We start from the raw sequence: 22,685 nt of genomic DNA, 5'->3' as shown, positions 1-22,685 counted from the left end.
TTACATTTTCACAAAAAAAAAAAAGAGAGAGAGAGAAAAACTTCGAACAAGACACAAGTATGAAGCCATTTAAAGTTGTATTTACTGGAGATTTGTAACATATTTTACTTGAGGAGAATAATTTTTACTGTTATGTAAGTTTTTAAAAATACTAATACAGGGGGTTATTTGATGCTATTAACTTCTTATGATTAAAGGAATCGATTTTTCTTAGTTTTTCTGATTTACCTGTGTTTAAAAATTTACTAGATAAATGTTTTCCTTTGATGTTAGTTGCATTCTATCATAATCGAAATTTTGAATGAGGTAATCCTCAAATTTAGTAAGAATGAAAAGAAGAGTTGGGAATAAAAATGTCTCTACATTATCTTCATTAGTCTGAGATTATAAGAAGCATGTTAAAGCAAGGGGTAATGTGGATGATCAAAACTCTGACTTTCATCCTGAAACTAGAGGACAGTGTATATTTTCAGCCTGAACAAGTTTAAGTGTGCCATTCCTATGAAAGCCTTCTACCATCCAGAGAGCTCCTGATACAAGTGCCCGAACTTGAAGTGATTTTTCTTCTCCATCATAAATATCAGTTAGGACACAGAAGCATATTGTGATACAGCAATCTGGTGCTGCTTTAGTTGTTGTCGTTGTTTTAATTGAAGAATAATTTTACAGAATTTTTCTGTATTCTGTCAGAATTCAAAATAAATCAAACATACAGGCACATATATCCCTTCCCTTTGGGAATACCCTCCCATCTCCCTCCCCATCCAACAATCTAGGTTGATCATTTGTCACGGGACTACACATAGCCACTACACTAAATCAAATGGCTCCAGTGAAAATTTTCCAGCTATGTCTACTTCTATTTCTCTGTACCATAACATATCTCCATTACAGAACAGTTAGTTTGGACTGAGGATGGAGCCTTCTACCTTTACAGGTTTGTATGGTAATATGTCAGCCCATGACCATCCTTTTCCTAAACTACAACAGTCAGACAATTTATTTTTCCCAGTGCCAAAGATCCCTGATACATCTGCTGCTTCTCTTTCAAGATCCACTCATCAACCATCTTCATTATTTGAAAACTGTCCTAAGACAACTCATCTACCAAATAGGTGTCAGATTATAGAGGATATTGAAGTGTAAAATTAATGTTGGGAGATGTCAACAAATTCCTACAATTCTCTTATTTGAAGAATAAAGTTACATATTCATCTTCATATTGCCAATTTCTATTTTGAAAAAAATAAGAGTAAAATGAGTCTTAATTTAAGTTCCTATTTTACTCGCAGTAATATAAACACTTCTCTTCAAGGTCATACAAAAAACAGTACACTTGCTTTCACTCAACCCCACAGTCAGTTGATTGACATTATTGCATCAAAGTGAGCAGACCCATGTTTGGTTTGGTAACAGTCTGAATGTTAAGAATGTGTATAGAAGGGTGATCAATCACTTTTATTTCAGGAACGAAGTAGATTTATTGATGTGATTTTTCTGTGTAAAAATACTTTAGGAATGACATTTTACAGGTTTCATGTTTTTGGTTACTATTTATGTAAGCAACCTTTATTTTAAGTTGATGTAGAAGTAAACACTGGTTGAACATTGCCCTTCAATTGTGAGAAGACCAGTGACTTTATGATGTCAGAGCTACCCTTCAGTTGCTAGGAGACCAGTGACTTTGTGATGTCACAGCTTTTTGACTTTGAGAACCATGTTGATGGTCTAGAGAGTTTATCTGTGTATGCCAGCCAAGCAGCATTTGAAGTTGGAGTGTGTAAAATCAGACAAATGAGGAAAGTATCTGAAAAAAGATTTCTCTGAGATGGCACATATTCCTTCAGAAATTCAAGATGTGCCTCTTAAAGATGAATCAACTGGTTCCAAAACCTCCATTAGATCTTCTTTGTGTGATTACACACTAACTGGGGACTCAGTTTTGAGATCTATGATTGAAGAATATGCTTTTCAGGCTTTGTCTGAGGAAGTTGGGATAAAAAGGCCATGCTACATATTTTCTGTCTCTGAAACAAATGATTTTCTTTCACTAACTTTTCCACAAAAACTCTGGACTATACTTGAAAGTGAACAGTTTGAATCTATTTGGTGGGATGAGAGTGGCACTTCTATAGTGATCAATGAAGAACTCTTTAAGAAAGCAGTCTTGGAAAGAAAGGTCCCTTTCAGGATATTTAAAACTGATAGTATGAAAAGTTTAGTTCGCCAGCTTAACCTTTATGGGTTTAGTAAAAAGCGACAAACTTATCAAAGATCTGCTTCACTACCTGACTTTCTGGAAGAAGAAAGCAATGTCTCTCTTTTGAGCAAGGTATTCCAAAATTTCCACTTATTGGTAATATGTAAGATTAATTCATGTGACTTACAAAGCATGTTCACATATATAGCTAAAACTGAATTTAAAATTGAGATAGAAAATTGTTGAAAACATTTTATTTTTTGAAGTTGAGAACAGCTGGAGGTTAAAATATTTGATATTTAACATACTCTCCTAGCAACTTGAAACCGGATACTTGTCCTCAAGCTACTTTAAGTGGTATTTACTGTATATATAACAACATATTTTTTTAACTGAGGAGCATACCTGTTTCTAACATGTAAGGTGTTAAAACTACTAATGGAGACGTTTTATTTGATGCTCTTTAATTGGTATCATTAAAGGAATACATTTTTATAGTTTAGCTTTGCTTTTCAAGGGTACCTTGGTGTATAAAAAAATGAAATAATTGTATCCTTTGATTTTAGGTACAGGTCTACCATAATCCAAATTTCAAAAGAGGTTATCCCCAAATTTTAGGAAGAATGAAAAGAAGAGTTGGGATTAACAATGTGTTTCCAAAATCTTCATTAGTTCGAGATTACAAGAAGAAGCATGTAAAAGCAAGGGTTAACATAGATGATCGTAACTCTGGTTTTCATCCTGAAACTAGTGGAGAGAGTCCATTTTCAGCTTCCACAAGTTTAAGTGTGCCTTTCACACAAAAGACATATACCAGCCAGATAGTCCCTAAAACAAGCGCCCTTTCTCCGGGTGACTTATCTTCTCCATCATCAATATCAGTTAGACAAACAGAACAGAATGTGGTAGATCAACCTACTCTTTTAAACCAGTTGAGCGTTTTTATTGGCACTCCCATAGCACCTACACTCAAGTAAATGGCCACATTGAGGACTTTGCTACTACCGTTACCTCTACTTCTCAGAACCACATTCTATCTCCATTTCGGAGCAGTTCTTTTGGACTGATGGTGGAGCCTTCTACATTTCCAGGCAGGTATAGCGATATGTCAGCCCATGACAGTCCTCTTCCTAACCAGCAACAGAGAGGCAACTCAAGGTCCCCAGTGCCAATGATCGCTTATACACCCACCTCCGCTCTTTCAAGTCAATTCATCAATTATATTCCTTATGTGAAAACCATGCTAATTAAAACTGACCTATCAAATAAGTATCAGCTTATGGAACCTAATGAAGATTAAAATTTACGTTGGGAGATGTCAACAAATACCTACAATTCTTGTATTTGAACAATAAAGTTACACGTTCATCTGCACAGTTTTGTTTTCTATTTTGAAACAATGAAGAGTAAATTAAGGCTTTATTTCAATGTCTGGCTATTTTTCTGCACTCTTTTATAAACTCTTCAGTTCAAGAAAACATCCGTTAGGCATCCTAGGTAAATGGCACCGAATCTATTGTTTCTAAGCAAGAAAATGAGAACAAAGGGAAAAGAGGTAATGGATGTAAAGTGATTTGGGAAATCATCCCTGCTGAAATGAATGGGTGTCTAAATGAGGATGGTACGGGTGCAGGAAGACATACAAATAAAATTAAAAAGTGCACATACACAGTACATACCTTAGTGCATTCACATTTACATGATATTCTATAAGGTGTAGGTAGGGTCTTAACAAGACCTTCTAGAACTAACACTCAAAAAAGATGTCCTTTTCATTATAGGGGACTGGAATGCAAAAGTAGGAAGTCAAGAAACACCTGGCGAAACAGGCAAGTTTGGCCTTGGAGTACAGAATGAAGCAGGGCAAAGGCTAATAGAGTTTTGCAACGAGAACGCACTGGTAATAGCAAACACCCTATTCCAACAACACAAGAGAAGACTCTCCACGTGGACATCACCAGATGGTCAACACCGAAATCAGATTGATTATATTCTTTGCAGCCAAAGATGGAGAAGCTCTATACAGTCAGCAAAAACAAGACTGGGAGCAGACTGTGGCTCAGATCATGAACTGCTTATTGCCAACTTCAGACTTAAATTAAAGAAAGTAGGGAAAACCACTAGACCATTCAGGTATGACCTAGATCAAATCCCTTATGAGTATACAGTGGAAGTGACAAATAGATTTAAGGGACTAGGCCTGATAGACAGAGTGCCTGAAGAACTACGGCACAGGTTCAGGACATTGTATAGGAGACAGGGATCAAGAAAATCCCCATGGAAAAGAAATGCAAAAAAAGCAAAATGGCTGTCTGAGGAGGCCTTATAGATAGCTGGGAAGAGAAGAGAAGCGAAAAGCAAAGGAGAAAAGGAAAGATATTCTCATGTGAATGCAGAGTTCCAAAGAATAGCAAGGAGAGCTAAGAAAGCCTTCCTCAGCGATCAGTGCAAACAAATAGAGGAAAAAAATAGATTGGGAAAGACTAGAGACCTCTTCAAGAAAATTAGAGATACCAAAGGAACATTTCATGCAAAGATAGGCTCGATAAACGACAGAAATGGTATGGACCTAACAGAAGCAGAAGATATTAAGAAGAGGTGGCAATAATACACAGAAGAACTGCACAAAAAAGATCTTCATGACCCAGATAATCACGATGGTGTGATCACTCACCTAGAGCCAGACATCCTGGAATGTGAAGTCAAGTGGGCCTTAGAAAGCATCACTACGAACAAAGCTAGTGGAGGTGATGGAATTCCAGTTGAGCTATTTCAAATCATCAAAGGTGATGCTGTGAAAGTGCTGCACTAGATATGCCAGCAAATTTGGAAAACTCAGCAGTGGCTACAGGACTGGAAAAGGTCAGTTTTCGTTCCAATCCCAAAGAAAGGCAATGCCAAAGCATGCTCAAACGACCGCACAATTGCACTCATCTCACATGCTAGTAAAGTAATGCTCAAAATTCTCCAAGCCAGGCCTCAGCAATACGTGAACCGTGAAATTCCAGATGTTCAAGCTGGTTTTAGAAAAGGCAGAGGAACCAGAGATCAAATTGCCAATATCCGCTAGATCATCGAAAAAGTAAGAGAGTTCCAGAAAAACATCTATTTCTGCCTTATTGACTATGCCAAAGCCTTTGACTGTGTAGATCACAATAAACTGTGGTATATCTTGAAAGAGATGGGAATACCAGACCATCTGACCTGTCTCTTGAGAAACCTGTATGCAGGTCAGGAAGCAACAGTTAGAACTGGACATGGAACAACAGACTGGTTCCAAATAGGAAAAGGAGTAGGTCAAAGCTGTATATTGTATCCCTGCTTATTTAACTTATATGCAGAGTACATCATGAGAAACGCTGGGCTGGAGGAAACACAAGCTGGAATCAAGATTGCCGGGAGAAATATCAATAACCTCAGATATGCGGATGACACCACCCTTATGGCAGAAAGTGAAGAAGAACTAAAGAGCCTCTAGATGAAGGAGGAGAGTGAAAAAGTTGGCTTAAATCTCAACGTTCAGAAAACTAAGATCATGGCATCTGGTCCCATCACTTCATGGGAAATAGATGGGGAAACAGTGGAAACAGTGTCAGACTTTACTTTTTTTGCCTCCAGAATCACTGCAGATGGTGACTGCAGCCATGAAATTAAAAGACGCTTACTCCTTGGAAGGAAGGTTATGGCCAACCTAGATAGCATGTTTAAAAGCAGAGACATTACTTTGCCAACAAAAGTCCGTCTAGTCAAGGCTATGGTTTTTCCAGTGGTCATGTATGGATGTGAGAGTTGGACGGTGAAGAAAGCTGAGCACCGCAGAATTGATGCTTTTAAACTGTGGTGTTGGAGAAGACTCTTGAGAGTCCCTTGGACTGCAAGGAGATCCAAACAATCCCTCCTAAAAGAGATCAATCCTGGGTGTTCATTGGAAGGTCTGATGTTGAAGCTGAAACTCCAATACTTTGGCCACCTCATGCAAAGGGTTGACTCATTGGAAAAGACCCTAATGCTGGGTAGGATTGGGGGCAGGAGGAGAAGGGGACGACAGAGGATGAGATGTTTGGATGGCATCACCGACTCGATGAACATGGGTTTGGGTAGCCTCCGGGAGTTGGTGATGGACAGAGAAGCCTGGCGTGCTCCAAATCATGGGGTCACAGAGAGTCGGACACGAGTGAGTGACTGAACTGAACTGAGGGTCTTAAGATGGAGAAGAAAATGGTGCCCCGCTCCAGTATTCTTGCCCTTGGAGAATTCCCTGCAAAACGGCTCCCGGTGGGCTGCTGTCCATAGGGTTGCACAGAGTTGGACACAAGTCAAACGGCTTAGCAGCAGCAGAGTCTTAAGACATTAGACAGGAGAGTGTCTTCATTATAGAAATTCATTTCATACTTGAAAATATAGATATTGTAGCATGTCCAAAATTAGGATAACCGTTATACCGTCACTGTGATACCAAACATTACAGGACATAATCAGTGACTGGACAATGCTCAGCACAAGATAGATATTTTACAAGTGGTATTGTATAGTGTCATTTTAGCTCTGCTCTCCTTAAAGCATACTTTTATTTCCTGCCACGGTGATTCCACCCTATATTTCCTGATGAATATTTATATTTTGTTTATCTGTTCCCTCACGACAAAATAAATTCCTGTGGTGATTGCAGCATCTCAGGATGGTTAAGTTCTTTGAGGACAAGATATTTGTTTTCCGTAGTAGTTTCATTATCGTTTTGTTACACCTTGCTTCTGGAGCTACAATCACACACACTGCTTTCAGATGTGCTAAGCCCCTTCTCACAATTTTGTCTCAACTCTTTCTTGACGTTGGAAGGAACCTCTGTTCGCCCTCCTACCAAGGTGAGCACAGGTATCAGGGCTTCAATGTGTTTTGGGTCTACCCCCTTTTCTTTATGTATCTTTCACATCAGCTAAAACGTAGACCCTGCAAATGACATTTTGTAAGTACTTACTGAATTATCAATAATGAAAAGTAATCACCAATCCAATGCTATATACATTACTCTACAACAGCCTACAACCTGCACTATTATCATAATTGGCCTTTCCTACTTACTGAGAAAATTTTCCCAGTTGAGAAATATATATATTATATTTACATGAATGTCAAATGTGGGAATTCAAATTATACAATGATTGCTGCTCTTATGAAGTTTACAGTCTCTAAGAACCCATACTGAGCATGTTGTTTCAGGCCGCAGTTCCCTAAAACTCAGTAGTAGTTATAGAGATACTTATGAAAAAACAAACAAACAAACAAAAAAGAATCATTCATTTAAATCATCTATAAGAGTAATGGAGTAAGGAGGGATCAAAATCAATGGCTGATCCTTCATATAGTTCACAACGAAATACGATGAGCAGAGTGTCTGCCTTTGGACTATGCAGACTCTCATGAACACTACCTCGGGATCTTGGCAATCTCCACTTTGTGGCCATTCCTTTAGACGGTGGTGGCAATGTTAAGTCATGGCCCTGTTCTGGTATGGTAACCCATACAGGACAACACCAAGTTAAAGTTCACCGTTCTCATGTTTGGGGCTAATGGACAGTGACAGCTGTGGAATATTTGTGTAGATAAGGGAGGTGTCCACACAGCACACTCTTCTTCTTTCACTGAAAGTTTTCATTGAATTTGGCTGAGAATACTATGCTTTAGAGAGGTAAGCATTTTGTAGCCATTATAAGAGTTATTGAAATTGGTGTCCTTCGTTGTCATTTCAAGCCCAAAATCCAATGGTCTTGTTTTCGATTTCAGGCATCTTACTTTGTAGTCAAATTTGCATGCTTTGAGAAATAGCACCTTAAAGCAATCACGTCTTCTATTTCATTGTCATTTACTGATTATTCCTTCTCACTCCCTTTTATCTTCTTTCCTGTTCTGCTTTGTGTGGCAGGTCCTTCTCAAAAAGAACAGGATTAATTCCCTTAGTGCTCTGTGGTAACTGGGAAAAGGCATAAGGCCATTCACTATATCGTGTGGAAAAGCTACTGTTTTTGTTCCCTCCTGAAAACGTATTATTAAATTGTCCCTCAATTGCCCTACCACGGGAAGCCTGGTTACATGATACATTACCTTGTTGATCAATTCCCATATGGCTTTAACATATCAGTACCTTTAATTCTCAAAAGCTGATAGAGAAAATAGCTCAATACATTAGGGAAATATTGTACAAGAGTTCAATTTTCTTTCCTTTACTTATTTATTTTATAATTGGTGCCTAAAATAGTAAAAGTGAGAACAAAATTTAAGGGAATTAAACACAGAAGATGAGACAAGAAGTAGAAAAACTGATGGGAGATGATCAGAGGATAAAATTGGATGTTTACAATGTAACAAGCAAATGTGTAACAGCAGGACCTAAATAGGTCAATATGACTTCAGTATTGTTACCCTACAAATTATTTTCATTTTAGCAAATCACAGAATAGTCTTACATGCAAAACATTTCAAGATCCCACGGAATGCACAACAAAGTTATATCTTTTAAAACATTCTGATTTAAAAAGTCGCTAGAGAGAAATCATTCAAGTACAAAATAATTTCCAAAACTAAGCCTAGAGACGTATCAGAGAAACTCTGGGAAGTTCATAGGTGTCCTTCAGTGAGTCCTTGGGTTTTCTTTTCTTTTTGTAATTGTGTTTAAGCATATAAGATTGTGACTGTGCGTGTGTGTGTACATCAGATTAAGAATGTGTTTGTGAGTATATGTCTGAGCTCTCTTTTGGTCTTTTATGTTAGAAATTTCTGCTGAAGAAATAATTCATTCAAAAGTATAAACAGGTACAAATTAAAATGCTCATTCAAAAGTCTTCTTTTTCTTTTCAAAGTGCAAGATAAACGGATGCATCAAAGGTTGAAAACATTTCAATAATACCCAAGCTACTCCATCCAAACATAATTAAAAACTTTGAAACTCTCCCAATCAGCCCAGCAAAAGATGAGTGGGACCTTAAGTATCTATTATGTCTGGCAGTAACAAAACACCCAGCCTCTAATATGGCAGTAGCAAAGAAGGCCATGTAGAGGCCTGGAGTTTCAACCGGGCCTTCCTGTAATAGGATACTACCTTCCTATAGGAGGCTGCACACTCACCAGTTGGGGATTTCACATGCATTCACACACACAATGCTCAACCTTCATCTGAAGAAAAAACTGTGACATTAAGAGAAGAGGAATGGTCTGTTCACAGAAAAGGCAAGTGGTAAATTCAAAATGGATCCAGCTTCCTGCCTACATCCATGCTCAGTAATGTAATCCCTTGCAAGCATTCCTAAGGGTGACTAGGATGCACAAGTCAAAGATGCTTCTCCCAGGATTACAGAGATTGATTGAGAAGCTATAAGTTTGTTTACCTCTCACCCCTTCCTTAAGATCACATATCATGACTGTTAATACATAAGCCAGAAAGAAAAACACCAATACAGTATACTAATGCATATATATGGAATTTGAAAGATGATATTGATAACACTATATGTGAGACAGAATTAGAGACACAGATGCATAGAACAGTCTTATGGACTCTGAGGGAGAAGGTGAGGGTGGGACGTTCTGAGAGAATAACATTGAAACATGTATATTATCATATGTCAAACAGAACACCATTCCATGTTCCATGCATGAGACAAATGCTCAGGACTGAGGCAATGGGATGACCCAGAGGGATGGAATGGGGAGGAGGGGGGTCCAGGAAGGGGAACATATATAAACCCATGGCTGATTCATGTCAATGTATGGCAAAAACTACTACAATATTGTAAAGTAATTAGCCCCCAGCTAAAATAAATAAACATACAAAAAAAAAAAATGGGCAGCTCTAACACATATTTAGAGACAATGCCTGCTTCTGCCTAAGACCAAGGTTGTAGATCCAAGTGGCATATAGGGTAAGGTTTCCATCTCAGGATGCCACATGACACCTCGGGAGTTCTCCTTCTCTGCAAAGGTCTCAAAAAACATTGTGAGAAGTATGTTTTGAGGGAAGGAAACAAGGAAACCGACAAGAGTTGTGTTCTTTCTAATTATCCTCAGTCTCACTTATCATCCCATGTATAATGACAAAGCCCCTCAAGCACTGCCAATACCAATTTTTTGATGTTGTTCAGCCACTCAGTCTTGTCTGACTCTTTGTGACTCCATGTACAGCAAGAACCCTGGGTTCCCTTGCCTTTCAAATCACCAGTTTACTCAAACCCATGACTTTTGAGTCAGTGATGCTTTGCAGCCATCTCACCCTCTGTCGCTCCCTTCTCATCCTTCCCTCAATCTTTCCCAGCATAGTTAAGGTGCTTAACAAAGGAATTATTTCAAGGGGCCCAGATTCTTGCATCTTCCCATAGGTAGAAAATATCTCAATCCATTCACTTGATGTGTTCTGATTTTATTTCGTTGACCATAATATTTGCACAATCTCCATACCTGATCATTGTACCAAAACTTCTGTAAAACCTGGCTCCTCTGATCCTTCTTCAGAGCAGTCTTTTCGCATTACTTAAGAAGTTGCTCCACGTGATTAAAACCTTCTTAGGATGAAAGTCTAGAATATGATTAAGAACTCTTACAACTCAATAATAAAAAAAGACAAACACCCAATTTAAAATGGGCAAAGAATCTAGACAGACATTTCTCCAAAGAAGAGGTACAGTTGTCCAACAAGCTCATGAAAAGATGCTCTGACATCATTAGTCATCAGAGAAATGCAACTCAAAGCCACAATGAAATACCATTTCATGCTCATTATGATGGAGATATGATATATATGACAATAAAAAGTGTTGATGAGGATGTGGAGAAATTGGAAATTGATGCAGCCTCTAAAAAAAATAGACTTGCAGTTACTCAAAAGTCCAAATATTGAGTTACCACATAATCCAGCAATTCCACTCCTAGGAATATATACAAGGTTAATGAAAACATATGTCCTCAAGAGGAGGATCATAGCAGTATTAGTCATAATAGCTAAAAAGTGGGAACAATCCAAATGTTCATCAACTGATGAATGTATAAATAAAATGTGGTATCATCTATGGGATGAAATATTGCTCAGCAACAAAAATAAATGAAGCAATAAAATATGTACCAACAGAAAAAAAAAAAAAAAAGAAAGTCCTGATGAAGAAAACATAATTAGTCACTTTTAGGCTATGCAGTTTTCTCAGTCATTAGCACACATTCTAGAATTGCAAAAAAAATTTAAAAAAAAGGAAATTCTTGTGCAGCATCTCAGCTTTAGCCTATGTTTACTAATTCCTACCTAGCAATGTTCTGAAACTCAAAGGCTTGCTACTACTTATTAAAACCTGAGGGAATTTATGTTTTCATAAATTTGTGACATAAGTTTACGAAAACATATAACCATACATGTTTACATTATTTTAAAAAACATTTTCTTTACTTTTAGAAACAATGACAAGGGTGAAGTGAAGGGACACCTAAGTGTAGAGCCTGAATTTATTCTGGGTAACTTAGCTCTGTATTTTAAGTTTCTGTTTGTTTGTTTTTTTCTTTGTCTATACATACTAAGGCAGTCCCGGTTACACATTTTCCATGACACACACTGTGATGCTTTTCTTGTCACTTGCACAAGTTGGCCGAGGACTGATTTTCTATCTTCACTTGAAAGAAAATGGTTAAAATTTGTAGTATAATAAATATACAATGCTGTGTTTATTTCTGCTGCACAGCAAAATAAATCAGTTATTCGTGAATATAGCTGAGTCTCCCTTTTGAACAGTCCTCCCATATCCCTCAGGGGTCTGCTCCCCTAGCCCACAACACACTCCACTAAAGCACTTCATAGCACTGAGCAGGAAGTGCTATCTACTACATTAGCTATCATTAGCTACCTACTACATATTTGGTATTTTACATCTGTCAGTGCAATTTGTTCAAATCATTCCATTCTCTCCATCCCACTCTGTGTTCACAAGTCTGTTTTGTATGACTGCATCTCTTTCTACCCTCCAAACGGATTCTTCAGTACCTGTTTTAGAGATTTCATATTCAATATTGGTCCTTCTGTTTCTGAATTATTTCACTGCATCATAGGCTCTAGATTCATTTGTAACTCTACAAATAATCCAATTTTGTTTCTTTTTATGGGTAATTTTTCGTCCTATATATGTAACATAGCTTCTTTATCCATTTTTCGTTCCATGGGCACTAAGGTTGCTTCCCTTTATTGGCTATTATAAATGGCATTACAATGGTTACTGGAGTACATATCTTTTTCAATTATAGTTTCCTTTGAGTTTATACCAAATAGTGGGATTGTTGGGTTATATAGTAGTTTTATTCTTGGTTATCTAAATAACTCCCATAATGTTAGGCAACGGGGCAGCATTCATTTACATTCCTAACAATAGTGCAGGAGGGCAGGAGGATTCCCTATTCTCTATACCATCTCCTTTATATATTATTACACAATTATACACACACACACATACATATATATACATATACATATATTTACTTCTTTATTTGGTTGTGACAAATGTCATTTGCTGCATGTGGAATCTAGTTCCATGACCAGGGACCAAATCTGGGACACCTGCATTGTGATTATGATGTCTTAGCCACTGGACTAGCAGGGAAGCCCCCTATTGTGGATTTGTTTTTATCGATGGGCATTTAGAATGGTATGAGGTGATACTTCACTGTAGTTTTGATCTGTGTGCCTTTGTTAAGTAGAGGTAGTTTTTGCTATGGTCAGTTTCGGGAGTTTCTATCACAAACACTTGTTAAATCATGTCAAAGGTTTTACAACATCTGTTGAGATGATCATGTAGTTTTAATCCTTTAATATATATTGATATGCAGCTACTGAAGAATGTTTGCATATTTTGGATAAACCCCACTTAATAATGGTGTTCGATCCTTTTAAGGGATTGATGGATTTTTTTGGTCGCATTTTGTTAATGATGTTTGACTCTGTTCATCTATGTGATATTGGTCTCTAACTTTCCTTTTCTGTGTTATCTTGCTGTCGGTATCAGGGTGATGGTGACCTTGTAGGATGAGTTTCTGGGTTTTCCTTCTACTTTAGAATTGTGGAAGAGTTTCAGAAGCTTAAATGTTAGCAGTTCTCTCAATGGTTCATAAAATTTCCCTGGAAAGCCATATGGCTTTAATTGTGTTTACTGGAAAATTTTTCCATCACACTTTCAATATTAGTGTTTCTAATAGCTGTGCTAATATTTTCTATTTCTTCTTATTTGAAATTCTGAGAGTTTGTCCATGGATTTCAGATTCTAAACTTTATTGACTTATAATTGTTTGTTGTAGTCTCTTCTGATAATTTGTTGTTTTTGTAGTATCAGTTATATTGTCTCCTTTTGTATAACAAATTCTACTTGTATAACAAATTCTACTTCTAAGTGTTTTTCTTTTTCTTTTTTCATACTGTTCATGGGGTTCTCAAGGCAAGAATACTGAAGTGGTTTGCCATGCCCTTCTCCAGTGGACCACAATCTGTCAGACCTCTACACCATAACCCATCCATCTTGGGTGGCCCCACATGGCATGGCTTAGTTTCATTGAGATAGACAAGGCCGTGGTCCGTGTGATCAGATTAGCTAGTTTTCTGTAGTTTTAGTTTTAGTGTGTCTGCCCTCTGATGCCCTCTCGCAACACTTACGGTCTTACTTGGGTTTCTCTTACCTTGGGCCTTGGGTAATTCCTCTTGCCTCCACCGCCGCCGCCAGCCCCAGCCCCTGCCCTGGCCTAGGCCCTGTCGGCCGCCGCCCCCGGCCCCAGGCCCAGCTTATCCCCTGTCGGCCGCCGGATTCGGCTCCCAGCCCGGCCTAGCCCCTCTCGGCTGCCGCCCCCCCGGCCCCCGAGCCCTGGCCCGGCCTAGGCCCTCTCGGCCGCCGCCCCCGGCTCCAGGCCTTGCCTAGCCCCTGTCGGCTGCCGCCCCTGGTACCCGTCCCCCGGCCCGGTCTAGCCCCACTCGGCCACCACCCCTGGACCCCGGACCCCAGCCCGGCCTAGCCCCTCTCGGCCGCCGCCCTGGCCCCCAGCCCCTGGCCAGGCGTAGGCCCTGAAGGACGCCGCCGCCAGCCCCCGGCCCAGCCTAGACCCTGTAGGCCGCCGCCCCAGGCTCCTGGCCCTGGCTAGGCCCTCTCGGCGGCCAACCCTGGCCCCTCGGCCCCAGCCCGGCCTAGCCCCTCTCGGCCGCCGACCCCAGCTCCCGGCCCCTGGCCCAGCCTAGCTCCTCTCGGCCATGCTTCTGCTTTGAGCCGTCGCAGCTGCCTCGCTTCTGCGCTGAGCCATCACAGCTGCAACAGAAATCAGATTGACTATATTCTTTGCAGCCAAAGATGGAGAAGCTGTATACAGTCAGCAAAATCAAGACCAGGAGCAGACTGTGGCTCAGATCATGAACTGCTTATTGCAAAATTCAGACTTAAATTGAAGAAAGTAGGGAAAACCACTAGACCATTCAGGTATGACCTAGATCAAATCCCTTATGAGTATACAGTGGAAGTGACAAATAGATTTAAGGGACTAGACCTCATAGACAGAGTGCCTGATGAACTATGGACAGAGGTTCGTGACATTGTACAGGAGACAGGGATCAAGAAAATCCCCATGGAAAAGAAATGCGAAAAAGCAAAATGGCTGCCTGAGGAGGCCTTACAGATATCTGGGAAGAGAAGAGAAGCGAAAAGCAAAGGAGAAATGGAAAGATATTCCCATCTCAATGCAGAGTTACAAAGAATAGCAAGGAGAGATAAGAAAGCCTTCCTCGGCGATCAGTGCAAAGAAATGGAGGAAAACAATAGATCAGGAAAGACTAGAGACCTCTTCAAGAAAATTAGAGATACCAAGGGAAAATTTCGTGCAAAGATAGGCTCAATAAAGGACAGAAATGGTATGGACCTAACAGAAGCAGAAGATATTAAGAAGAAGTGGCAAGAATACACAGAAGAACTGTACAAAAAAGATCTTCACGACCCAGAAGACCACAATGGTGTGATTACTCACCTAGAGCCAGACATCCTGGAATGTGAAGTCAAGTGGGCCTTAGAAAGCATCACTATCAACAAAGCTAGTGGAGGTGATGGAATTCCAGTTGAGCTATTTCAAATCGTCAAAGGTGATGCTGTGAAACTACTGCACTCAATATGCCAGAAAATTTGGGAAACTCAGCAGTGGCTACAGGACTGGAAAAGGTCAGTTTTAGTTCCAATCTCAAAGAAAGGAAATGCCAAAGAATGCTCAAACTACCGCAAAATTGCACTCATCTCATATGCTAGTAAAGTAATGCTCAAAATTCTCCAAGCCAGGCTACAGCAATACGTGAACCATGAAATTCCAGATGTTCAAGCTGGTTTTAGAAAAGGCAGAGGAACCAGAGATCAAATTGCAGGTATCTGCTGGATCATTGAAAAAGCAAGAGAGTTCCAGGAAAACATCTATTTCTGCTTTATTGACTATGTCAAAGCCTTTGACTGTGTAGATCACAATAAACTGTGGAAAATTCTGAAAGTGATGGGAATACCAGACCATCTGACCTGTCTCTTGAGAAACCTGTATGCAGGTTAGGAAGCAACAGTTGGAACTAGACATGGAATAACAGACTGGTTCCAAATAGGAAAAGAAGTACATCAAGGCTGTATAGTGTCACCCTGCTTATTTAACTTATATGCAGAGTACATCATGAGAAACACTGGGCTGGAAGAAACACAAGCTAGAATCAAGATTGCCGGGAGAAATATCAATAACCTCAGATATGCGAATGACATCAACCTTATGGCAGAAAGTGAAGAAGAACTAAAGAGCCTCTTGATGAAGGTGAAGGAGGAGAGTGAAAAAATTGGCTTAAAGCTCAACGTTCAGAAAGCTAAGATCATGGCATCTGGTCCCATCACTCTATGGGAAATAGACGGGGAAACAGTGGAAACAGTGTCAGACTGTACTTTTTTGGGCTCCAGAATCACTGCTGATGGTGACTGCAGCCATGAAATTAAAAGATGCTTACTCCTTGGAAGGAAGGTTATGGCCAACCTAGATAGCATATTTAAAACCAGAGACATTACTTGGCCAACAAAAGCCCATCTAGTCAAGGCTATGGTTTTTCCAGTGGTCATGTATGGATGTGAGACTTGGACGGTGGAGAAAGCTGAGCACCACAGAATTGATGCTTTTGATCTGTGGCATTGGAGAAGACTCTTGAGATTCCCTTGGACTGCAAGGAGATCCAATCAATCCATCCAAAAAGAGATCAATCCTGGGTGTTCATTGGAAGGTCTAATGTTGAAGCTGAAGCTTCAATACTTTGGCCACCTCATGCGAAGTGTTGACTCATTGGAAAAGACCCTAATGCTGGATAGGATTGGGGGCGGAAGGAGAAGGGGATGACAGAGGATGAGATGGTTGAATGGCATCACCGACTCAATGAACATGGGTTTGGGTAGACTCCTGGAGTTGGTGATGGACAGAGAGGCCTGGCGTGCTGCAGTTCATGGGGTTGCAAAGAGTCGGACATGACTGAGCGACTGAACTGTACTGAAAATATAGGCTGCTTACTTAAATAGAAACCACAAACATGAAACTTGCAAAATTTCATTCCTCAAGAAATTTTACACAAACAAATTACATCAATAAGTCTACTTGGTTCTTGAAATAAAATTATTGTATCACTCTTTGGTACACACACTCTTAGAAGTCAATACTTTTACCAAAAAAACTTGGGTGAGCTTGCTTGTGTGCAGTAAAGTCAAACAACTGACTGTGAGCTGTGGTGAAAGCAAGTGTAGTGTGGTGTTTATTGTAGGTCCAAGCAAGGAATATTCTTTTGCATTGCCTTTCCTTGGGATTGGAATGAAAACTGACACTTTGCAGTCTTGTGGGCACCTCTGAGTTTTCCAAATTTGCTGACATATTGAGTGTAGAACTTTCACAGCATCATCTTTTAGGATTTAAAAATGGAATTCCATAATTACCACTAGCTTTATACGTAGTGCTTCTTCCTAAGGCCCACTTGGCTTCACATTCCAGGATGCATGTCTCTAGGTGAGTGATCACACCATGGTGATTATCTTGGTCATGAAGGTTTTTTGTACAGTTCTGTGTATTCTTGTCGCCACTAATTAATGTATTTTGCTTCTGTAAGGTACATACCATTTTGGTTCTTTTTCAAGTCCATTTTTGCATGAAATGTTCCCTTGGTATCTCTAACTTTTTGAAGAAATCTCAAGTCTTCCCATTCTATTGTTTTCCTCTATTTCTTTGCACTGATCACTGAGGAAGGCTTTCTTAACTCTCCTTGCTATTCTTTGGAATTGTGCATTCAAATAGGTATATATTTCCTTTTCTCCTTTGCTTTTCACTTCTCTTCTTTTCACAGCTCTTTGTAAGGTCTCGTTAGGCAGCCATTTTCCTTTTTTGTATTTTTTTTTCTTGTTGGGATGGTCTTGATCCATGTCTCCTGTACAGTGTCATGAATCTTCGTCCATAGTTCATCAGACACTCTTTCTATCAGATCTAGTCCCTTCAGTTTGTGTCTTACTCCCACTGCATAATCATAAGAGATTTGATTTATGTCATACCTGAATGGTCTAGTGGTGTTCCCCACTTTCTTCAATTTAAGTCTGAATTTGGTAATAAGGAGTTCATGATCTGAGCCATAGAGAGCTTCCGATCTTTTGTGTGCTGACTCTATGAAGTTTCTCCATCTTTGGCTGCAAAGAGTATAATAGAGTTCATGATCTGAGTCACAGTCAGCTCCCGGTCTGTGGATTAGATTAGCAATTGGATCAGATTGCCAGTTGCCAAACTCTAAGCTTTAACCTTTTCTGCCTCAGAGAACAGTGTATGCAATAGATACTATTTAAGCTGTTGGAGCTGAATTATGGAATGAATGTGGGCCTGCAAAGCTCTGTCTTCTTTTTTTTTTTTTCCTTTCCCTGCAAGCTTCATAATCAAGACATTTCCCTGGAACTTCTAAACTCTTTCATATATAGATATTTTCAATAGCAACCACTTGATTATTTTGCTCCTTAGAAGCCTTCTTACTCGTACATATCTGATTCTGTGCACATCACATAATAGGACATACAGTTTAGAGGTTGACCTTACTGCCCGGATTGGGCTTCTCTGATAGCTCAGTTGGTAAAGAGTCCGCCTGCAATGCAGGAGACTCCGGTTCGATTCCTGGATCAGGAAGATCTGCTGGAGAAGGGATAGGCTACCCACACCAGTATTCTGGCCTAGAAGATTCCACGGGCTGCTGAGTCCATGGAGTCGCAAAGACTCTGACACGCCTGAGCAACTTTCACTTTGACTTTAGAGCATGGATTACTAGTAGCAACCATTAAAGGAACCATTCAATAGGGCAATTGGACCCTGGACCTTGGACTTTGAGTATGGTGGCTAGTCAGTGAAATACCTGGTATTCTCATTGTCCTTGATGTGCACGGCTCAGACAGTAAGATATCTGCCTGCAACGTGGGAGACCGAGGTTCAATTTGTCAAGATCCCCTGGCAAAGGAACTGTCTACCCATTCCAGTATTCTTGGCTGGAAAATTCTATGGACAGAAGAGCCTGGTGGGGTCCGGTCCGTGGGGTCGCCAAGATCGGACACCATTGAGCAACTGACACTTTCCAACTCCTATAATCGGTGTGTGGGGCTTCTTCGTGGCAAATTTTAGTGGTCCAAGGGTCAGAGATAGCCTCTGTTTCAGACATACAATAAGTAGGAAGACCAGTGGTAAAAACGAGAGGCAGTGTGGCCTGCTGGGTAGAACGCACCAGACTATACCTATACCTATATCAGACTATACCTACACCTGACAGGAAGTGGTCCACTGGAGAAGGGCATGGCAAACCACTTCAGTATTCTTGCCTTGAGAACCCCATGAACAGTATGAAAAGGCAAAAAGATAGGACACTGAAAGATGAACGCCCCAGGTCAGTAGGTGCCCAATATGCTAATGGAGATCAGTGGAGAAATAACTCCAGAAAGAATGATGGGATGGAGCCAAAACAAAAACGATATCCAACTGTGGATGTGACTGGTGATAAACACAAAGTCCGATGCTGTAAAGAGCAATACTGCATAGGAACCTGGAATGTTAGGTCCGTGAATCAAGGCAAATTGGAAGTGGTCAAACAGGAGATGGCAATAGTGAACGTCGACATTCTAGGAATCAGCCAACTAAGATGGAGTGGAATGGGTGAATTTAACTCAGATGACCATTATATCTACTACTGTGGGCAAGAATCCCTTAGAAGAAATGGAGTAGACACCATGGTCAACAAAAGAGTCCAAAATGCAGTACTTGGATGCAATCTCAAAAACGATAGAATGATCTATGTTTGTTTCCAAGGCAAATCATTCAATATCATGGTAATCCAAGTCTACGTCCCGACCAGTAACGCCGAAGAAGCTGAAGTTGAATCTATGAAGACCTACAAGGCCTTCGAGAACTAACACTCAAAAAAGATGTCCTTTTCATTATAGGGGACTGGAATGCAAAAGTAGGAAGTCAAGAAACACTGGTGTAACAGGCAAGTTTGGCCTTGGAGTATAGAATGAAGCAGGGCAAAGGCTAATAGAGTTTTGCCACGAGAATGCACTGGTAATAGCAAACACCCTATTCCAACAACACAAGAGAAGACTCTACACGTGGACATCACCAGATGGTCAACACCAAAATCAGATTGATTATATTCTTTGCAGCCACAGATGGAGAAGCTCTATACAGTCAGCAAAAACAAGATTGGGGGAAAACTGTGGCTCAGCTCATGAACTGCTTATTGCCAAATTCAGAGTTAATTTGAAAAAAGTAGGGAAAACCACTAGCCCATTCATGTATGACCTAGATCAAATCCCTTATGAGTATACAGTGGAAGTGACAAATAGATTTAAGGGACTAGACCTGGATATACCTATATCCAGCCAATATCCACTGGATCATCGAAAAAGCGAGAGAGTTCCAGAAAAACATCTACTTCTGCTTTATTGACTATGCCAAAGCCTGTCTCTTGAGAAACCTGTATGCAGGTCAGGAAGCAACAGTTAGAACTGCACATGGAACAACAGACTGGTTCCAAACAGGAAAAGGAGTACGTCAAGGCTGTATATAGTCACCCTGCTTATTTAACTTCTATGCAGAGTACATCATGAGAAAGGCTGGGCTGGAAGAAACACAAGCTGGAATCAAGATTGCCAGGAGAAATATGAACAACCTCAGATATGCAGATGACACCACCCTTATGGCAGAAAGTGAAGAAGAACTAAAGAGCCTCTTGATGAAAGTGAAAGAGAAGAGTGAAAAAGTTGGCTTAAAGCTCAACATTCAAAAAAGTAAGATCATGGCATCTGGTCCCATCACTTCATGGGAAATAGATGGGGAAACAGTGGAAACAGTGTCAGACTTTATTTTGGGGGTCTCCAAAATCACTGCTGATGGTGATTGCAGTCATGAAACTAAAAGACGCTTACTCATTGCAAGGAAGGTTATGGCCAACCTAGATGGCATATTTAAAAGCAGAGACATTACTTTGCCAACAAAAGTCCGTCTAGTCAAGGCTATGGTTTTTCCAGTGGTCATGTATGGATGTGAGAGTTGGACGGTGAAGAAAGCTGAGCACCGCAGAATTGATGCTTTTGAACTGTGGTGTTGGAGAAGACTCTTGAGAGTCCCTTGGACTGCAAGGAGATCCAATCAATCCATCCTAAAAGACATCAATCCTGGGTGTTCATTGGAAGGTCTGATGTTGAAGCTGGAACTCCAATACTTTGGCCACCACATGCGAAGGGTTGACTCATTGGAAAAGACCCTAATGCTGGGTAGGGTTGGGGGCGGGAGGAGAAGGGGACGACAGAGGATGAGATGGTTGGATGGTATAACCGACTCGATGAACATGGGTTTGGGTAGACTCTGGGAGTTGGTGATGGACAGAGAGGCCTGGCGTGCTGCAATTCATGGAGTCGCAAAGAGTCGGACACGACTGAGCGACTGAACTGAACTGAACTCAGGTCTCTTTCACTAGGCAACCCTCAACACCATAAATCCTGGCCACTAATGTTTGTGAAAGGTTCCCTTTTCTGGAAAGTTGCCTTTGGTCACAGGAAAGCCTCCTCATCCAAGCGATGAAATTCTCACATCTATGGGTGAGATTTGGACTGAGTGACATGGAAGCAGATGTCTTAATACAAAATGAGATAAAGCCTGGTGCAACTTGGTCTCTGCTTGACATTAGATTTTGTTTCCCCTCTGCTATATCCTGCTTCTCTTATTCCATTTCTCCTGGAAACCCCTCACCATTGAGTCATCTGAGTAACAAACATGGCCTCTGCTTTTAGGTAATCTGATGGAAAACATTCCCACCACAGAATAGTAACTACCATTCGGCAAGAAAAGGAAAGGGAAAAATATTTATACTCTAGTCTCAATTTCTCTTACGGTGAAATGCCGCTGTCTGCTGCTATTTACTATCCTTTGTACAGACCTGTGAGATTACTTTGTTTGTTTGTTTGTTTTTTCATTTTTTTCCCCCCTATTTGACGTTCCTTGGCCACATAAGTCATGGAAAGATATGGTTTTCTTAGAAGCTGATGATATTTCTTTAGCTGATCTTGAGATGGACACCCACAGTTGGTGATTTTAACTTATAAACAATATACTTCATTTTTTCGAGGGATAGAATCTTAATAATCTGTCTTCGAGTCCAGAGTTTATCAAGATTAGTTAGTTTAAACATGTTTCTTATTGATTCCATTATTTAGGTTGTATGTTTCAAATACAGATCTCTATTCCAGAAGAGAATCAAATAAAATCCCAAGTGAAATAGACTTGGGAGATGATCGTCTATTCCAGTCAGAGAAGACAATCTATCAAATTGCATTGAACAGGTCAATCTACCATAGTAGCCTAATAACAATCTGTAAAGTCAGAAAAAGCTTCAAGAGGAAGTTAAAATAAGATCTCATAGGCATTAACAAACAAGAGAAATCAAGGGGAGCAGTAGAATGGCATAGGCACAGATGGTGAGGCTAAGAAGAAAAGAGAACAGATTGAAAGGTCAGTGTGATTGAAGAATAAAGGAACAACGTGAAGATTGAGAATAAGGTAGAATCCAGAGTCCTCATAGGCTCTTCTCAAGATCTTGCTTGCCATCACATGGCTTAGCTGGTGAGTGACAATTTTCTCTGTAGCAAGGTAGACAGTGTCCGAGGAACATACGTGGATGCTAGAGAATGGATTGCCGTCCACTGAGTCATCTGCATTTGAGAAATCTGCCCATGTTCTGCCAGGTGAGTGGCAATAAAGACAGTGGTATGTAGCTGAATCTAAAGCATGATAAGGGGTAAAATTAACAAAACTGAGGTATGGATAGGGTGAAGTGCATTAGAAAAGGAAGTAATCAAGAATGAATAGTAGTGTCAATCACAGAAGGAGAGAATTTGTGTTGTTATTCAGTCAGTAAGTCATACCCAACTCTTTGGAA

The 22,685-nt window shown here is 40.1% G+C and overlaps 1 protein-coding gene across 2 annotated transcripts in view; it reads left to right on the top strand.

Annotated features, from left to right (window-relative positions):
• Positions 1-1,693: 1,693 nt before the first annotated feature.
• The window catches only part of LOC145537582 (heat shock transcription factor, Y-linked-like), a 130,455-nt gene continuing 109,463 nt past the window's right edge, over positions 1,694-22,685 (top strand). Inside the window, exon 1 of one of the 2 annotated variants that reach the window (XR_014076399.1) lies at positions 1,694-2,249. Coding sequence is in view for 1 of the 2 variants with exons in the window: in XM_081568277.1 (XP_081424403.1) it covers positions 1,829-2,332 (504 nt within the window). In the remaining variant the exon portion in view is untranslated. Of the gene's footprint in view, positions 2,333-22,685 lie in introns of both variants that reach the window. The other variant, XM_081568277.1, reaches the window with a different exon arrangement.

The sequence above is a fragment of the Giraffa tippelskirchi genome, chromosome Y, assembly GCF_054371585.1.
Source record: "Giraffa tippelskirchi isolate mGirTip1 chromosome Y, T2T-mGirTip1v1.2.pri, whole genome shotgun sequence".
In the NCBI taxonomy this organism is placed as follows: Eukaryota; Metazoa; Chordata; class Mammalia; order Artiodactyla; family Giraffidae; genus Giraffa; species Giraffa tippelskirchi.
Note: the sequence above shows the minus strand (reverse complement) of the source record. Positions and strands in the feature narration are given on the sequence as shown.